This window comes from Trematomus bernacchii, unplaced genomic scaffold (genome assembly GCF_902827165.1).
Source record: "Trematomus bernacchii unplaced genomic scaffold, fTreBer1.1, whole genome shotgun sequence".
In the NCBI taxonomy this organism is placed as follows: Eukaryota; Metazoa; Chordata; class Actinopteri; order Perciformes; family Nototheniidae; genus Trematomus; species Trematomus bernacchii.
Window position 1 is genome coordinate 4,046,029 of NW_022988007.1, and position 18,003 is coordinate 4,064,031.

General features: G+C 40.3%; 1 protein-coding gene across 8 annotated transcripts; it reads left to right on the forward strand.

Moving 5' to 3' along the window:
* Positions 1–651: 651 nt before the first annotated feature.
* On the forward strand, positions 652–16,364 carry zpld1a (zona pellucida-like domain containing 1a). 8 transcript variants are annotated; one of them, XM_034117362.1, is made up of 15 exons: positions 652–915; positions 994–1,069; positions 6,999–7,147; positions 7,608–7,891; positions 8,074–8,198; positions 8,731–8,844; positions 9,081–9,301; positions 9,852–10,033; positions 10,687–10,759; positions 11,184–11,281; positions 12,737–12,817; positions 12,914–13,085; positions 14,426–14,528; positions 14,744–14,773; positions 15,377–16,364. In XM_034117362.1, the coding sequence occupies exons 4-15, from the start codon at positions 7,761–7,763 to the stop codon at positions 15,550–15,552; spliced, it is 1,506 nt and encodes a 501-aa protein (XP_033973253.1). In that variant the 5' UTR covers positions 652–915; positions 994–1,069; positions 6,999–7,147; positions 7,608–7,760; the 3' UTR covers positions 15,553–16,364. The 8 variants fall into 8 exon arrangements, with proteins under 8 accessions (XP_033973253.1, XP_033973252.1, XP_033973256.1 ...); XM_034117361.1 differs by having other exon boundaries at positions 994–1,065; XM_034117365.1 differs by lacking the exon at positions 6,999–7,147.
* The last annotated feature ends 1,639 nt before the right edge of the window (positions 16,365–18,003 follow it).

Sequence of the window (18,003 nt, forward strand, 5' to 3'; positions counted from 1 at the left end):
GCATTTGGCCATGAAATCTACTGCTCTTGCCTCTAGTCTGCCTTCTATCCGTCTAAGCAGTGCCCTCATGTCTCCCAAGCACAGGTGGTCTTGGACAGTGTACTTCTCCAGATCTTTCACCCACTTCTGACCTCCTTGGGTGAGTGGAGGTAGCTTTGCCACTAATGATTCCATGTCCCTGTGAGCCCATGGTTGGTAGTCAAATCCTCCTCTCTCAGCCGCTATCAATGGCATGAAGGTATGTGCACTGGTCTTGGTTCTTCCAGCTTTGGGGAATGTCCCAGGGTATTCGTCCCTACTATTGTTCTCTGAGGGAGATGCAAATCTGCGTCGTTGCTGTGACTGTTCTTGGTAGGGGGAGTGTCTACTGGTTACAAACTGTGTACTGCCGTCGTCATCTTCATCTTCATCTCCTTTGGAATAGTCTTTGTCAGGAGAGTAATTTGTTCTGCGTTTTGTTTGAGATTCTCCCCATTTTTTAGTTATTTGTTGTTTTCTTTCATCTGCAGAATGTGTTGTTTCAGGAGAGCAACCAGTTCGGTAATTTTTCTCTTCTTGCTCTTTTTCCCATGATGAGTTCTGCTTCCATTCTTCTGTTGAACTCTTCCTCTCTGATGAGTTCTGCTTCCATTCTTCGTTTGAACTCTTCCTCTCTGATGAGTTCTGCTTCCATTCTTCTTTTGAACTCTTCCTCTCTGATGAGTTCTGCTTCCATCAGCTGGTTGACCTCATACGCCAATTCTTTCACATTTGGGGCTTGAATTGATGCTTGGTGAGAAGGGTTGTTCTCTGATATGTCGGGAGGAGGCACTTCGGTCAGGCTTGGATACTGCTTTGGAGTTTGGATAACTGGAGCCTCTTCTGTTATTTCTGCTGTGTCTTCATTTACTGGCAGATCTGCTGCTTCTACCAAATGTAAGCTTGTTGTCAATCCCTGGCTGGCATATTTTAGATGGAGTATCAGACTTGTAACTCTAGCTTTTCTTTCTTCAGCTTTGTTCATAGCGCTTTTTCCAGGTCCATACCACGAGGGTCGTCCAGCTTTGATCCATGCCTCTTGCTGTTGTAGGTATTCTCCATTCTCATATTCAACTACTGCTTTTCTATGGGCTTTCGTTGGTCCAGGTTTATCATCTGCTGGAATCAATCCTCTCGTTTGCCACTGCTCGAACAGTTTCTCTATTCTGTTCCATGTCTTCTGTCTATCTTTTGGCGCTGTCATAGCATCTGACCTGATGTTTACCCTCTCCTTAATATCTGCAGTTGAGCCTGGCATTGAGAATGCTCTTAACTTAGTGTCTTTTGGTGACATATTTCTTAAGTAGTTGGATATAGTTATTAAATGTATCAAAGATGAATCACTAATCTACTGAATAGCACCTTCGTTCCTGATAAAAAATATCCTATGTCATCCGAACTTAACTTCAATATCTGGGATTCTTTTTTTCTTTTTTTTTTTTTTAAAGTTTTTTAAGTTTTTTAGTTTTTTAAGTTTTTAATAAAAAATTAATAAAGTAAATTAGAAATTATGCAAATTTTAAAATCAGAAATTTAAAAAATAAAAAATGTACAGTGTATGGTTTTGACCTTTAAAATATGAAAATAGGAATATGGTGAAAATTCAAATAAACTGTGTACAGTGTATTCTGAAGTTTATGAAATTATGCAAATCTCATAACTACAATTCAGAGAAACCACATGTAATCTTTATCTGTGTGTGGTGAAGAATGCATTAACTGTAATGGTGTGTCCGCTAGGGGAGCTGTCTTATTTTTAACTCCTTTCAAATGCATCAACTAGCACTTCCGGTTCATAAACCTACTTCCGGTTTATTTACCCAAATAAAGTTCAAATTACTTTCTTTGAAAAGCATGAAAAACAAAAACAACTTAATCTACTCTCAATGTTCATCTACACCATCCCTGTGTATCCACCATCCCAGTAGTTACCAGTTGTATCTTTACTCAAACTATTTTACCACCTAGTAATGCCAACTGGCTAGCTAACTAGCTTAGCAGTATAGCATTAACCTCATGTGACTGGGGGAAGGGGAGGGGAACAATGGGAACATGTGATGCAGATAAAAACCACACTGCTTGAAACACTCCAATACAAAACAAGACAATCTTCATTTATCTTAGCTCTAAATTCTATAGATGCTGACCTTAAAAGCTGATCTTATACCAATCTTGTACACAATCTTTCCGGCTTAGAACATCACACAAAAATATACTTTTCGGCTTAAGAACTCCACACAATATACTTTATTAAACGAGACTACGCCGGTTTAACACATCATATATTAACAACATATAAACTAACATGAATGGACCCAGTCCAGTGCAAAACAGAGCATGGCTCGTACCTCCCCAGAGATCTTAACACTATTTGGAGCCAGTCCAATGTAAACCAGATAACCTCTAGTGCCTTCCCAAAGGTCTTTAATATTCACATTAATCGGGCGGCGCCGAAGAAACACTATAAACAAAACCGCACCACCAACGCTTGCACCTAATGTAAGTTATTTAACTATACCGTTTTTTAATTAAACAGGTAACTGTCTCACCTTTTATTTAGGCCCAGCCAAAAAATCCTCTGTCTGCCGCCTGTTGTGATGCTAGTTAGCTGCAGCTTTCCCCTCTTCCAGTACTCTCCAGTCTCAGAGTCCCTTCGTTGGTTGCCAATTGTTAGTTATTCTTGAACCCCGAGAGCAGGAGAGACTGAAAAGAGTCAAGGCAAGCTTATACAAGTTAACAGCATTTAATTACACAAAAGATGCGGTGGTTTACAAAAGAAATGTGCTCGTTGGTGGTTTGCTCCTGCCAGCTGTTTTGGCCGCGTCCGCCCGGGTCAGCTGGGGGCAAAGAGAGAGAGAGATCCTTCTTGGGTCTCCCGGGTAAGACCTGTAGTCTTCTCCTATTGGCCGGCGTCGACGGGGGCGTGTCCAATGCAAATCCTGTCGGTTTCTGCTGCTGAATTACATCAATCTGATGTCTGTGGTCATCTAAACATTCCCTAATAAACCTCATTCCAGCGTCAATAAATGAGTGTTAAACTCAGGGTGTTTAGTGTACAACATCACGTTATTTCACCTTCAATTCACGGTTTGAAAACGTAGCATTTCGCCACAAGCTAATGCTAACCGGAAATGACGAAATTCACCAGCGGAAAAACCGGAAGTCACATGTGAATCTTCGGTTTTCAGAATAAAACAGATTTAAATGAAATACAGTGTATTTCATTCAAATTACGCCACATCAACATTGATTTTAATTTCTAACACTATGAATGTTTTATATCCATGTAACGGGAATAAACTCAGCAAACTGATCTTTTTAATTTTTTTTTCAAATAAAACCCCACAATGCTAGCACTCAGCCTCTGAATTATCCACGAGCGAAAAAATGTAACCTAAAACGGCACTTAAACTCACAATAACTCCCTTATTACTTATCCTAGATGCACAGCCAACCACTCGTTTTTGGTCTCCTGGAGACACAGAATCGTTTGGTGCCCACCTCAACACTCAGTGATAAACATTTGCGACGCTATAAACGAAAGCGTACATCATAACATGTGGAGCTAGGTAGCTAGAAACGCTAACATGGCTTACCTTGGTCAAAACTGGTCTTCAATGGCATTAAAACGATAAAAAAACGATGCTGCAGTTAATCCATAGGTTAATCGAATGTATCTGTGTCCTTTTTGAAATTATTTCTGATAATCCATAAGCAATAAAACTGCTTTTTCGTTTCCAAATGTCAGAGCGAGAGATCGGTCCACTCTGCTGCATATTTACATGCGCGCAGCCGCCACCTTTTTTCTTCACAACGTGTGTGTGTGGGAGCCTCCCCCTTCGATTCTATTGGCTCTAACGGTCAGAAAGAGGTGTCAACCATCCAAATCGACCAAGGGGGGCCAGAGATATGGAAAAAAAAAACATTTTCACCCAAATCACCTCAGAGGTGGGGTGGTTTTGGCTAAACCTCTCTAAAAAGGTCAAATGTCACTTGTTTTGCATCAATCTTGATACAGGGTACTTAGTATATGTTGTACTTTGGATTCCTAAAGCTTTTAGTCTACTAACCCATCATCCAAGGGTAGTTTTCACTATCTGTAAAAAATAATTTTTGGACGGACACTATAATTTACAGTTATTTACTATGTCAAATCTGAATTTTCATTAAAGTAAAAAACATCTATATTGATTCTGACATTTCTACATCCAACTCACAGATGTAACCTTGCTTTGATAAAAGAAATTATTCATATAATCCTTTTAGAAGTTAACTTGTAGTCATTTGTTTTGGGCATGTCATTTTCGAGCCTGAAACATGAAAAACAGGCTTGGTGCTTAACAGGTTAACAACCGGCGTAAACGGACCTTCGCGCGCTATCAAGCAGTGAGCGTGCGATGTCCTGTTCAGATGACGTCAAATCCAATGGGATGCCATAAATAAACTACACAGAATCACACTACACACCTACGCAATGATTACATTCAGGCAAACTGTAGAATACAACCTCTTTGGACAATTGATATACTTATTGAAAACAAGCTACAACATGTAATACCTTGGAAAATGCCGTTTAATACTTTTTAATAGCCTTCATTTTCACTAAATTGATTTATCAACTTTTAATACTTGTTAAGACCCTGATGTATATACAGGGGTGCATACAACTTTCTCAGTGAGGTACTCAGATGAGTACCTGGAGTCAGTGTTTGGTACTCCAGCTTCTGGCTTCTGGCGATTGTCAACGGGGGGGGGGGCAGGGGGGGGGGGTGGTAGTGTAGTACAGCGCTTCACGATTGTCAGGGGGGGGGGGGGGGGGGGGGGTAGTGGAGTACAGAGCTTCGTGGCCGTGGAGCGTGTGAACGTTGTGATCAGCTGTTTTAGCGCAGGGCTGCTGTACAGACCGACGTTAACAGCAGCCCTGTCTGTGCACACGGAGACCGACTCTGTCGTCCGGTGATCTAACCGCCTTCTGGAAAAGCTTCACAAGTACGTCGGTACGCAAATGCGCTTTGTGACACAAGTGACGGTACGCATTTCAGATTGTTGCCGCGCATGCGTACCTGCGTACCAGTTATGTGCACCCCTGTGTATATAAACTTTTTGCACTACTTTTTATTTTTGTATTCTATCATGCCAGCCTATACAACACATTGTATAGGCTGAGTTTTACTCTGTGTGTTGCAACTTGCATATATATTTATTGCACTTGACGCACACAGGGGGGAAATGTCCCCCGCTCTTTTCAAAATCCCGTTTGTGTCCCCCCACTTTACAAATATGTTTTTTTTATTTTTTTAACACAAGCCGTCATCGCCACGGAGGAGCACACAGCCTCTGTGAGCGAGCGAGCGAGACAGAGAGAGAGAGAGAGAGAGAGAGCTGGGGGAGAGAGAGAGGGAGAGAGGGAGAGAGGGAGAGAGGGAGAGGGGGAGAGGGGGAGAGAGAGAGAGAGCGAGCGAGAGAGCTAGGGAGAGCACACCTTTATCTATTTAATAGATAAAGTAAGAAATCATTCCAATGTGTACTATAGGACAGTAAAAAAAACAGTTTGAAAGGGAAGTGATTAGTAAAATAAGCATAAATACAAAGAAAGAATGCTAACTAGGTAACATAAGATAAGAATAAACCAGTTTAAATGATTTGTTATTGGTTGTGATCATATTCTAAAGATGTTTGGATTATTGAAAAGTATACAGCTCTCTTTCATCTGAGTGTTGAGAGCTGTATCCATCAATTCATGTTGTGCTCAAAGTGCACCAGATTGATGCATTTCACTTCAACATTTAAAAACAATCTTCCCGGGGGTGCATGCCCCTAGAGGAGGTGAGGACCCCCCTAGAGGAGGTGAGGACCCCCCTAGAAGAGGTGAGGCCCGTCCACCCCCAAATAAAGCAGGTTAAAATAATTAAATTGCATACATGTTCTTTTAGTAAACACTGTATGCTCCATCAAGGATGGTGCTACAGGCCGCAAGGCAGTGCACTTACAACTACAATAAGCATGTCAATGTTAATCTAATACACGATCCACTAGATTACTTTCAGAGCCATGTATTCAGTATTCAGGCACTAATTACATTGACAGAGAGGCTAAGCTTGGATATAAACTGTGACGTGTTTCCAAAGAGAAAGTCCATACTAAAGCAAGATAGTTTTACGATATTTAATAAACAAAATCAAAACACAGTTACTATGGACAAAACGGTCAACAGAAAAAATGACAGCACAAGCTCACCCTCTGTGATCCGCACTCGACATGAAACAGGTGACCTATATACACAAACCACACCCATGTGAGGTTACCGGAAGTGTAATAAAAGTGACGTAAACAAATAATGATAATACAAATAATGAACTCGGGCTAAGTAGCATTATGGCTCCTAGACATGCATTTCACACATATTGAGGACTGAGTATTCTGTTCAATTTGAGATTAAAGTCACATCCTGGGGGATCTCTTCCCTGCCAAGAATGTCAACATTTAAAAAAAATCTATGTCGTCTTATTTTTTTAACTGTATGCCAACAAGTGTGAACATGTGTTGGTTATATGTTGCATGTTTAGAATGCAATGATATTTGTCCAATAGGAAGTTATGCGTGCACATACCCTTTAAAGAGCACTCAGGATTTAGACATAGGTAGACTGTCACCTGATAGCTGTGGTTTGACAATGTCTATCTGTCTGTTTGTGCAAATTGAAGAAAAGTTCCAAAATAGTGCCTCTGGCCTCCATGGTTACCATGCTCTATGGATTAAGATGCTCTCATACTGATACAATTCTATCTAACTATCAGGCATGTAAAGCGCTGAAATTACTTGTGGATAATTGAAGAGCTGGGGCACTCTAAATGGCTATCAGTCTGCAGTGAAGCAATTTCTCCAGTTTTTGGCTAAGATTCTCGTAATTACAATTGATCTGGATTAGCAACGTGCTTAGAAATAAGAAGTTGCCAACTCAGTGCTCCCTTTCCTAAACAGCCCTCGGAGTGAAAATGTCAGCATTGAAGGACTGAGTGTCTGGAACCTCAGAGTCACTACGGTCCAGTGTGCAAGAAGACTGCCGAAACCTTAAAGGAAACACCAAAGATGAAAGCTACAGATACTCTAAATCAGTTGAGAATAATAAGGTAAGGGCAGATAGCACCTGATCACATTAGCTCATATCAATTTATGAATATGCAACCCAACCCAACCTAAGTTGTTTGAAGTATAGATGTTGTAAGAGCAGATTTAAGGACAGATTGTCGATGCAACATGTTACTTTTGAAGCTGGTGTGAGATAATCTTGGTGGTGGCAGACCTCTGTGGAGAGGAAAAATAAACAAGGGCGGATTTTCATGCAATCTGAAGAAGACAAAAAAACATTGCCTCTTTTGTTTTCCATTGGACCTAAAGTGAGAGGTTTGCCCAAAATCTCCATCTCATATTCCACATTCACAGGATCCCAGTGTGCTCTGCGGGGTTCACACTGCACCAGCCGTCACATATACTGCTGTCCATATGGAAGATGGGACAGCGAGGACCAGCTAATCCCTTCAAACTCCATGAACTTTGCTTTCTTTTTCTTTGCTCTCTTTATGTGGCAAGAGTCCTGTGACCAGATATCAAAGTTTGCGGATCAGGTAGGAGGCCGGCAGCAGCCCGCAGCCCCACCAACAGACTGCCTGCTGCTGTGCTGACGGAGGACCGCTGCACACAAAGCATGAAAAGTGTGGATTCCAGGGGCCAAAGGCCAGCGTGATGGGCTCTGCACTTCCCGGCCGGCCAGGGGAGAAAGGAACGGCTCAGTCAGCAGGCCAGGGCCACTGGAGCGATGAAAAGATAATTCTCCCCCCCACCGCTGCTGGACCTCATGCGGCGTCAAACCATTTGTGAGCAGTGACACAGCCAGATTGGGCCGAAAGGATATGAGTGGGAAACTTCAAAACCTGCTCATGTTTCTGCAGACGTGAAAGGATTTGTATAACACATTCAAATTTGATGGACTTTCCCATGTTACTTTGGACAGCCCTTTTTTGTTGACATGTTCAAATAATGAATCTCTTATGTGTAGGATCCCTTTTCCCCCCCTGCTCTCGAGTCCTGTTCTAGTTGTGGGTAGGGATGCTGTGCGGACCATTCCATCGTCTGTCCCAAGCTTATGGAGAACCGCTGACTCGCTTGCTTCCAGGAACCAGGGTGAGTGGTCCTACTTCTCGTAGAGCAATGGTCTGCGTTTTTACCTCCAGCTGTCAGTAATAGCATGTGTACTGTCAGAGCTAGGTCAGTACCTGCTAACTTGGTGAAATTACTTCTTTAATTTAGCTTTTTCATCAGGACTGAAACCCTGTATGTGGGACGGACAAAAATTCTGTGAGAGGAGGTTTTCACAGGACTATGAAATGTGCACTCAGTGATAAACCATCGCACCTGATGATATGACATCAGTAATTATCCAGCATCGTTTTAAGAAACGCTTTTATAAATAATTCCAAGTAACATTTGTTTACTTTTGATTTGGTTGACAAGCATATGAAGTATGTTCCTCTGGAGTCAAACTGCTGTGAAATAACTCGAATCTTGTGGGAAAATCTTCTCCTCCTTAAAGCACACTTGGAGAAGAATATATATTTGTTTAGTAAAAATAATTAACCATTGGATACATTTCACTTTTTTTGTTTTGTTTTCTGAAGTGACGCATTTCTCAGTGCACATTCTTTCTCTGTTCCAGGTGCTGAAATGGAACATATATTTTTGATTCTTTTACTGTTCAGTAAAGCTTTATCAGCTGGAGCTCAATTCAATGGATATAACTGTGATGCCAACTTTCACAGCCGCTTCCCCGGTGAGGAGCAACACATTTTTATTTTTCATTTACTGAATGGAATTCACATGTCAATGTCTCTTTAAAAAGAAAGTTGACTTCAAACCTGCTTCAAAGTCCCAAGAGGAGATGATGACATTTTCCACCACATTATACCGATTCCTCATTTGTAATTTAAACAAAATGTAACATGTTGGTACTGGACCGTTATTCTAGAACTGCACTCATTTTTATTTCATCACATGTGTGTCTTGCAGCTGAGAGGGATATCAGTGTGTACTGTGGGGTGCAGACCATCACCCTCAAGATCAACTTCTGCCCCGTCCTCTTTTCTGGCTACACTGACTCTGACCTGGCACTCAATGGTCGCCATGGAGATGCCCACTGCCGCGGTTTCATCAACAACAACACCTTCCCCACTGTAGTGATCTTTAGTATCAGTCTGGCCACGCTGGAGTCCTGTGGAAACTCCCTGGTGGTAAGAGTGTTACTGTCAGCATCACTGACACTGCATCCTGTGTGTCGCTTTGTGTACCTAACAGAAATATTATAATACCAATAGCTTTAAAAAAAAAATCATATGTTAATGGGGTATGTAAGGTTAGTGCTGTATTTAGCCACACCCAGTTAAAACCAACATAAATGATTCATATTCTTCTCTGACTCGACAATTATCTTTATAACATTTAATTGCTAACAGCAGAACAAACACACTGAAGTGTCTAACTTTCAAAACTGTGTAAAAAGCCTCCCAGCAGTGTGTCAGTGTTTTATTACAGCCAGCTGTGTGGCACAGTACCAAGCTCGATGTTGACAAGTCGTTTTTATCCTGCATGGGAATAGAGTCGAGCATCTCTGTAGAGACGCTGCTGCTGGATCCTGACAGGGCCTCTAGTGTTAGGAGGATTGACTGAGTTTCCGGAGGGTCCGTGCTCAGATAAAGGGGGATAGACGGGTGGATTAGTGCAGCATCAGCCTGCTCACTGCCATACTGCCAGGAGTTTCACCACTGATGTTGTTTGCTGCAGGTCTCCACAGCTCAAGGACCCAACGCTTATGGCAACCTGTCACTGGTGCAGATTGGGAACATATCAGGGTACATCGACACTCCGGACCCCCCCACCATCATCAGCTACCTGCCAGGGCTGCTGTACAAGTTCAGCTGCAGTTACCCGCTGGAATACCTGGTGAACAACACACAGCTGGCCTCGTGAGTCTCTGCTTTTGTTTTCAAAGTGCTCAGTGGGACCTCTGTTTGGACATTTCTGAGTGTGCCGCTTGTGATGTCAAATTTTAACTATTATACAAACCGGGTGAACAAAGGGAAATAAAAACCTCCCATACGTATATATCTAATATCTAATTAATGCAGTTTATCATTTTAGTACTGAATTTCTGTCGTTAACCACGATGGATAATATTTTTATACGATGCACAATATTCTGCTTAAGAATAATAACAATAATAATAATAATAATAATAACAATAATAATAATAATAATAATAATAATAATAATAATAATAATAATAATAATAATGCATTCCGAGACAAATGTATTTATGTTTAAAATGAATGATACCAGAGAAGATATTTATAACAAGGTCTGAACTGAAGATTTGACTTTTGGTCACAGTAGCAGACAGAAGCAAAGTCACAGACATATGTTCAGGTTTGGCTTCTAGGCATTTCATCAAGGCTGTTCCTCATTATTTAATTCTGTAACATTTTGAAAGTTAAATATCATCCATCCTTACATACATATTTTGTGATTAAAAAGAGATTTCCGCATCAGGTCATTGTGAAATATTGGAATCCCGTTTCAAAATGTTTTTGGCAGCCATGATATTTTATCTTCATTGCAGGTCAGCAGCTGCAATCTCAGTGAAGGAAAGCAACGGTACTTTCATCAGCACATTGAATCTACTGCTATACAATGTACGTTCACATCACTCCAGTCTGAACATCTGTTGTTATTCTGCACAGGGGGTTAGGTTAGCCAAACATCAAGCATGCATCAAACAGCATACCAAACTCTGCAGCTATGTTACATTAGTCTGCCCCTTTTACATTTTCACTAACAATTTCTGAGAATGATGATCCATGTTCAAGATGGAGAGGATACCATTGTATGCAGCCCTAATTGGACCTTGTATACTGTAAATGGAGTAGATTATACTGAACATACCCTCAACACAAACATTACTCTGGAACCACTTGTCAATGTTACACTAGTGAATGGGATTGTATGTAAACCAGACAGATTTGTGATGAGTAGTGAAATGTAACACTTCACTCCCAACAGGAAAATAGAGTGAGGGTTTGTGAGAAACATGCTGAAGTTTCTTGTGTTTGTGTCCAGGACTCATCGTACATCCAGCAGCTGTCCATCCCCATGGCTGGACTCACCCTGAAGACGCGCGTGTTCGCAGCTGTCAAAGCCGCTAACCTGGATCGAAGGTATGCAGTCATTCAGGTTGAATAATGATGTTCCGCTGTTGTTGGTTTTCTGCCAAATTGTCTGAACATGTGATAAGTAAGTTAATTGTAAGGAAACCACATCTATTCTGACTGTGACACACTCAGGGCTGTGATTACACATTTGGCACCTCTGAGCAAAATGTTGATGATAAATAGGCTGAGGGGATTTCTGGTAGAACTTCACCTAATTACAAGGTTTATGGAAAAGGAAAATAACTGTCGCAACTCTTGAAAAGGAATAACTTTTTAATGAAAAATGCTGCCTGACTCGTAATAAGAGACACATGAGAAGAAACTTTGAAATCAGCCTGAACATTCCCATGGGACTCAGGAGGGATTAGGCTGTGCTTTGTGTGTCCTTTTGTTCACCTGCACAGAACGTTTGTGTTTTATGGCACGATGCTCCTTAATGATAAACAGAGTGCAGGGATGGGAAAGTCTGGGTTTGAATCTGACTTAATTTGTTCTAACTTTTCTCATGATTTCAAAGTCCCTCAAATACTCACAAATACAGCGAAACAGCATCAAAATCACATGGTACCAAACACTGCTAATCGTTGTTTACTTTAAAAAAAAGAATTTCACAAATGTGTGAGTGAAGCGGATATAAAGCACAGTACATAGCGGTATCTGAGCACCTTAACACATTTCATTTGGACTGGTTTATGAATGTGTTTCCAGGTATCCTTGACCTGCTTACATCAGCTAATGTAATTACTGTGTGAAAGTCAGAAAGAGCATTGTGATTGTGACCGACCGCTGCAGGGAACCCACCAGGTTCCCTCTGACTAGAACCACCTGTAACTGTTTTTCCAAATGGTTTCCTTTTATCAGAGAGCCAGCTCTGCCCTCTGGTGTTGAAGATGACTCAAATGACTCCATGGTTTGTCTCCGCAGTGTTATCTTGCCTCTGATTGGGGAGGAAGTGGGGGTAATCAAAACAAGGAATGTTCGTATTATTGGGGGGGGGGGGGGGGGGGGGGGGGGGGGTGGGGTTGGCCACTTGAATAATGTTTTTATTTTTACAAAATTAGTAGAAATAATGTCAATGAATAATCTATAATATGCAAAGCAAATATTGTTCATTGAAATAAGCTCGGAGAAAATATCCCCCCTTTAAAAGACGTTTGTGAAAACAGCTTTTAGTGTTAAAAACCAAGTGGAAGACCCAGGGGCCGTAAACTGCGCTGCCAACGGGCCCCCAGCCTCTGACCATCTCCCTATGATTCATGTGTTCAGTAAATGTTACCAAATGTATGTTGGAACATAATCCAGGTAGCAAATGTATTTTCCTACAAAAACAAATTGGTAGTATATAAAGTATTTTTTGGAAACAGGGCTAATTATTATAGAAAATGATATCTATTGAAAACACAAAGATCACTTTGGGAGTGATGAGAGTGCAGCACATGACCTCTCTGTCCTGTGGAACAGATGGAATGTTCTGATGGACTACTGTTATACCACGCCCTCTGGAAACCCCAACGATGACCTCCGCTATGATCTTTTCTTTAGGTAACTCAAATTTGAAGACACAGATTTTGTTCAGTTATTATATTTCAGTTGCTCTCCTTTCTAATAAAACGTGCTGATTTCCCCTCTCTGAGCCAGTTGTGACAAAGACCCCCAGACCGCTGTCTTTGAAAATGGCAAGAGCCAGATGGGACGCTTTGCCTTTGAAGTATTCCGCTTTGTGAAGCACAAGAACCAGAAGATGTCCACCGTCTTCCTGCACTGTGTCACCAAACTGTGTCGGGCTGATGACTGTCCAATGCTCATGCCAGTGAGACCCACAGGACACCTAACACTGCAAACACACAAGAAGAACACCGAGCACACATATTCAGTCCAGACCTCTCAGCACATACACTTTCCTTTCCTTTGACTCAAACATTCACCCTCACACATCATCAGCAGTAATGGCAAGTTCCGCTGATCCAGTACAAATTTGTAGTACTTCTACTTGACTTTGGTATTTCCATTTGCAGTTACATTTTCACTTCACAAAACTTATTTTACATTTAGAAATACAAAATGATTTAATTGAGCCCTGAGGTCAAAATTGGGCAGAGTAAATATACAAAAAAAGATTCCTATCTCATAAAATAAGATGCATTTTTATAAATTAACTACCCAACAGCAACTCAAATTGTGAACATTAGCATCCGCCTAAGCATCTACACAGTAGATACATTAATAATAAACAAATATTAAAATACATAAATCTAACACTGGCTCATTCTGTATGAGTACTTCTAGTAAATTAAATTAAATTAGGTCCATTTTGCTGTCAATTCTATATTCTTACATTTATAGTCACCAGGTGTTTACTGACATGCTGGATATTTACAGCAGGATATCATGTATTTATTTACTATTTACAAAAAATGTAAAACTATTTTCTGCTAATTCAAAAAACATGTCAGATGTATTTGTCAGATGTTATTGGAACAGACCATCTCTACGGGACACTAAAGTAGATGAAATGTAAAAAAGACTAAGGGTGGAAGTATTCAAAAGCTTTTCTTGAGTAGCAAAACATTATTGTCAAAATACTTCAATACAAGTAAAAGTCCTGCCTTCAAATTCTTACTTGAGTAAAAGTACAAAAGTATTATCAGTCAAATGTATTTAAAGTATACAAAGTTAGTACTCATTGAGCAGAGAAATGGCATCAATGTTTGTAAAGAATTAAATATATATATATATATATATATATGTGAGACTTCTAGATAACATTGTTGCATCTTACTGTTTTAGACAAACAAGCATTTTACTATTGTAGAATCTTTGTTAAATAATTAAATATTTAAACTTTTTTGTGACTAAAGAGTTAGTCCACTCGTTGAATGTTTAGAGATGCATTTTGTTAAAAGTAGCTAAAACTGTTAAATAAATGCAGTGGAGTAAAATTACATTATTTCTCTTTTAAATGTAGAGTAGAAGTATAAAGTAGCACAAAAGGAAATACAAAAGTAAAGTACAAGTACCTCTAAATTGTGTTTAAGTACAGTACTATAGTTAGTTATTTCCCACCTCTAAAAAAGACAACATTTATTGATCATGAGGATACCCATCCAGTATGTGTTCATTGTACCAGCTTTCCCCTCTCATGTGTCTTAGATCTGTGGCAGCAGGAAGAAGAGGGACGTGTCGGAGGGGGGGGAATCCAGCGCTGCGTCTGGGAACGCCGTCCTGACTGCGGGGCCGATCATCACTCGCAGTGGTACATTCTGATAACACTCACAGCACAGAAGGGGGCTGTTTCTCCCACCTGAAACACAATGCATTCAGCACTTTTAATTCCTTTAAGCTTTACAATTCTGAAACCGAATGTTGGGACTGATGTTGAGAACTTATCTGTGCCATTGCCAACTGTAGCATTCTGTTGAGTAATGTAGTAGAAATGTACCCTCAATGCTCTTTGCTTTTTTACCACAGATGACACGCCAACCAACAACTCTCAGCTGGGTGAGCCTGAGCATTCTGTCCTTTGTGGGGGGGGGGGGGGTAGCCTTTCATTGAAATGGAAGGGAGAAACTTGTTAAAGCATTTAGGTTGAAGGAACATTTAATATAATTCTCTTTAACATATTATTTCCTAATATCCTGTGATGTTTGATCCACGTAATTTGTGACCTTAGGTCCCCTTTAATTAGTAATTTTGCTACATAACACAGAATGTAAACATAAATCCCTGAGAAATGATTGCATTCAGACAGGAGAGACACACATTCTGATTGTAGTTAATGTAGTACCTGTTAATGTAGAGACTGTGTTTTTTTACAAATGTGCTGCTCCTCCAGGAGGTCTCAATGCAGTGTCTCATGGCTTTGTTATATTCTGGACCCTTTGACTCTCATGTCAGTAAGCTATATTTACTGTTTGATTCCTGAGCTGCAAATATCCCAGTGTCATATTACTCTGTGGGTAATTGTTCTTGGGAACAAGAAAAACAAGCCATCAAAAGAATTGGACTGGAAATGCTCTATGCGTCATCAACAGCAGTTTGTGTGTGAGGGTGCAGATGAAATGAGGAAGGTGTGTGATGATTTCTCTGTCTGTGCTGCTATAGCCCACCTGAAGGCGCCAGTGTTTCAGATGAACACAGTGACCAGTGCTCTCATCTCGGGGGTGATCATCCTGGGCGCCATTAGTGTCTGCTTCTTCATCTTCTCCCTCACCCTCCTCAAAGGCAAAAGCACTCCGATCAGCAGCCTGTCGGGGGTCCGCAACCCGGCCTTCAACTGAGCACCTGAACGCACCTCACTGCAGGCACTCCTCTAACTGACAATGCTAAGCCAGGGTCAAACAACATGGTGTAATGATATTTGTGAATGTAGTCATTTAACAGAAGAATAAAAGCTAAATGTTGATGTAGAGAAGGGTTAACAGGTCTGTACAATGTGCATTAGTGTAGAGTAAAGCAAGACCTTTGATGTTCTACTTTGTGTTTCAACCATGTGGCGGGCTACGCCGCGTCCTGCATGTTAATATTCCTCATACAGCTTTGACCCACATAGCAGGGACAATCCTAACTTAAATCATTACCTCAGCTCTACAGCTTTTAATTGCAGGGTATAGAATCCAATCCCAGGCTCACAGTTCGTTTTTACAGAGCATAGTATGTTGGTAAAACTCACACTTCCTGCTTGGAGGAGGAACAATTTAAACACTGCAATGAAAATACAACTTGAGAGAATGAGGGCAACTACTGTATAAAATGAACCCAAACTGGATGTAGTGAACTATCAAATACATGTATATAAATAGATGTATTTCCAGGAGACAGACTAATAAAAGATGTGGTTTATGATTTATCAATTGACAGGTCTGTTTTACCAACATATGAACTTCACTCACACTAAACAATTTATGCAATGTGGCAGCAATACTGATGTTAAGTTCCATGTGTACATCTACCCATAGTAATTGTGTATAACCCAAACTGTGTTTTTGTAAGTGTCTTTAATGATCTTTTCCTGAAATGTACAAATTGTGAACTATTGTGCATATTGCAAACATTGAAATTTGACTTGTCATTAAAACTTGCCGCTGTCATATTTCTGAACATACAGTATGAATTTCCTCTCAAACCTGACTGGAGGGTTTGAGTCAGCAACCAGCTCAGAGGCTTTTCGCATTAACCTAGCAAATAACCTCATGATCAATGATGATTCAATTATAAATACGCATCTGAGACCAAAAGGCTTCAAACTTTTCATTCTTAACCACCACGTTAATCGCTGTGTAGATTGTCTAGATTCCTGCAATAATGTGAACACATCAGTCATGCACCATGTTGAACTACCCAAAAGGATGGTCTCTGGGTCTTGATTAAGGATATTTCTGTAGTTATGAATACATATGTTCTTACCTAAAAAGGGTTTGAAACGATTGTTTATAATCCCCAGTGGGAAATATTCAGAGTCCAAACACATCTCCCAACATATAGTTAGTGCGAATGCTGTGCCACAGCATTCCACTATAGTTCTTCGAATCTTTATTCTTCCCCTTATTAGTGCGAATGCTGTGCCACAGCATTCCACTATAGTACTTCAATTTCTTTATTCTTCCCCTTAATATTATTATTATTTCACCAATACTTTGGCTCTCCATAACTTCAGCTTACTTTCAGCTACAGAAACCATTCAAATATCAAACTATTCAGCCTGTTCAGGAATCGATGGGAAACCTTCAACCTTTTAAAAATATTTTATACTTTTTGAAATATTCAGCTTTTTAAACTCTTTTTTTTAAACATTGAAGTCAATGGGAGATGCCTTCAAATCCTATTTTCCTACACTTTGCGCCAAATGCTTCTCCTTCCACATAATTTCAGCTAGACACTTCATTCCAACTTTCAAATGATCACAATACCTTCAGCGATAAAACTTGTTATTCAGATTCTTCATATCTTTTACACTTCTTGAGATAATTAACTTTGTTTGGAGCTTGGTAAAGAGGCTTTCTTCAGATTTTAACATTAGTGTGGATGGAGCAGCTCGTTAAGTCTAGAGTGCTTTGATCTCAAAACAGAGTGCAGCAGGGCTCCCCAAAATATGTTTTAAACTTGCCATATTTCCCAAACCCTACACTCCTCAGACATATTTTTTCATGAAAAACGTAGGAAAACCTCTCCTAGGTTGGAAAATTAAAAAAAATTAAGAAGAAATATTAATCAAAATGCCTCTTGAGGGCATGAAGAGACAAAAGTCCACCTAGCTCCCAATTGATTCCCATGTTAAATCTTTCCGGAACTTTCTTCAGAACAGAGAGAAGTACACTTTAGACAAACTGCTCCCATCTCCACATTTTACACAGAAAACAAAAAAAAACAACATATATCAGTTCATTGGGGTTCCCTGATGCTCACGGTCTGGTAATTTTTTGATAGGAGCCATGGTTTTTCAACAGGTGGCAAAATTGTCAGATACAAACCTCAATGCATTCTTAATGGGACTCAGTGCTGCAGTGGGTAAATTGTCATAAGTCATCACCATGGTAACCTTTCATCTCTGGGTTTACACACACAGGTGTTTGTAAACATTCACTCTCTCTCTCTCTCTCTCTCTCTCACAGACAGACAGACAGACAGACAGACACACTCTCTCTCTCTCTCACACTCACACTCACACTCACACTCACACTCACACTCACACTCACACTCTCTCTCTCTCTCTCTCACAGACAGACAGACAC

Bases quoted from the DNA above. Each gene is read 5' to 3' on its own strand.
- zpld1a (XM_034117362.1), top strand. From the start codon at position 7,761: ATGGGCTCTGCACTTCCCGGCCGGCCAGGGGAGAAAGGAACGGCTCAG. The intron at 9,302-9,851 runs GTAAGAGTGTTA...TGTTTGCTGCAG, and splicing joins CCTGTGGAAACTCCCTGGTG to GTCTCCACAGCTCAAGGACC. The intron at 11,282-12,736 runs GTATGCAGTCAT...CCTGTGGAACAG, and splicing joins GCCGCTAACCTGGATCGAAG to ATGGAATGTTCTGATGGACT.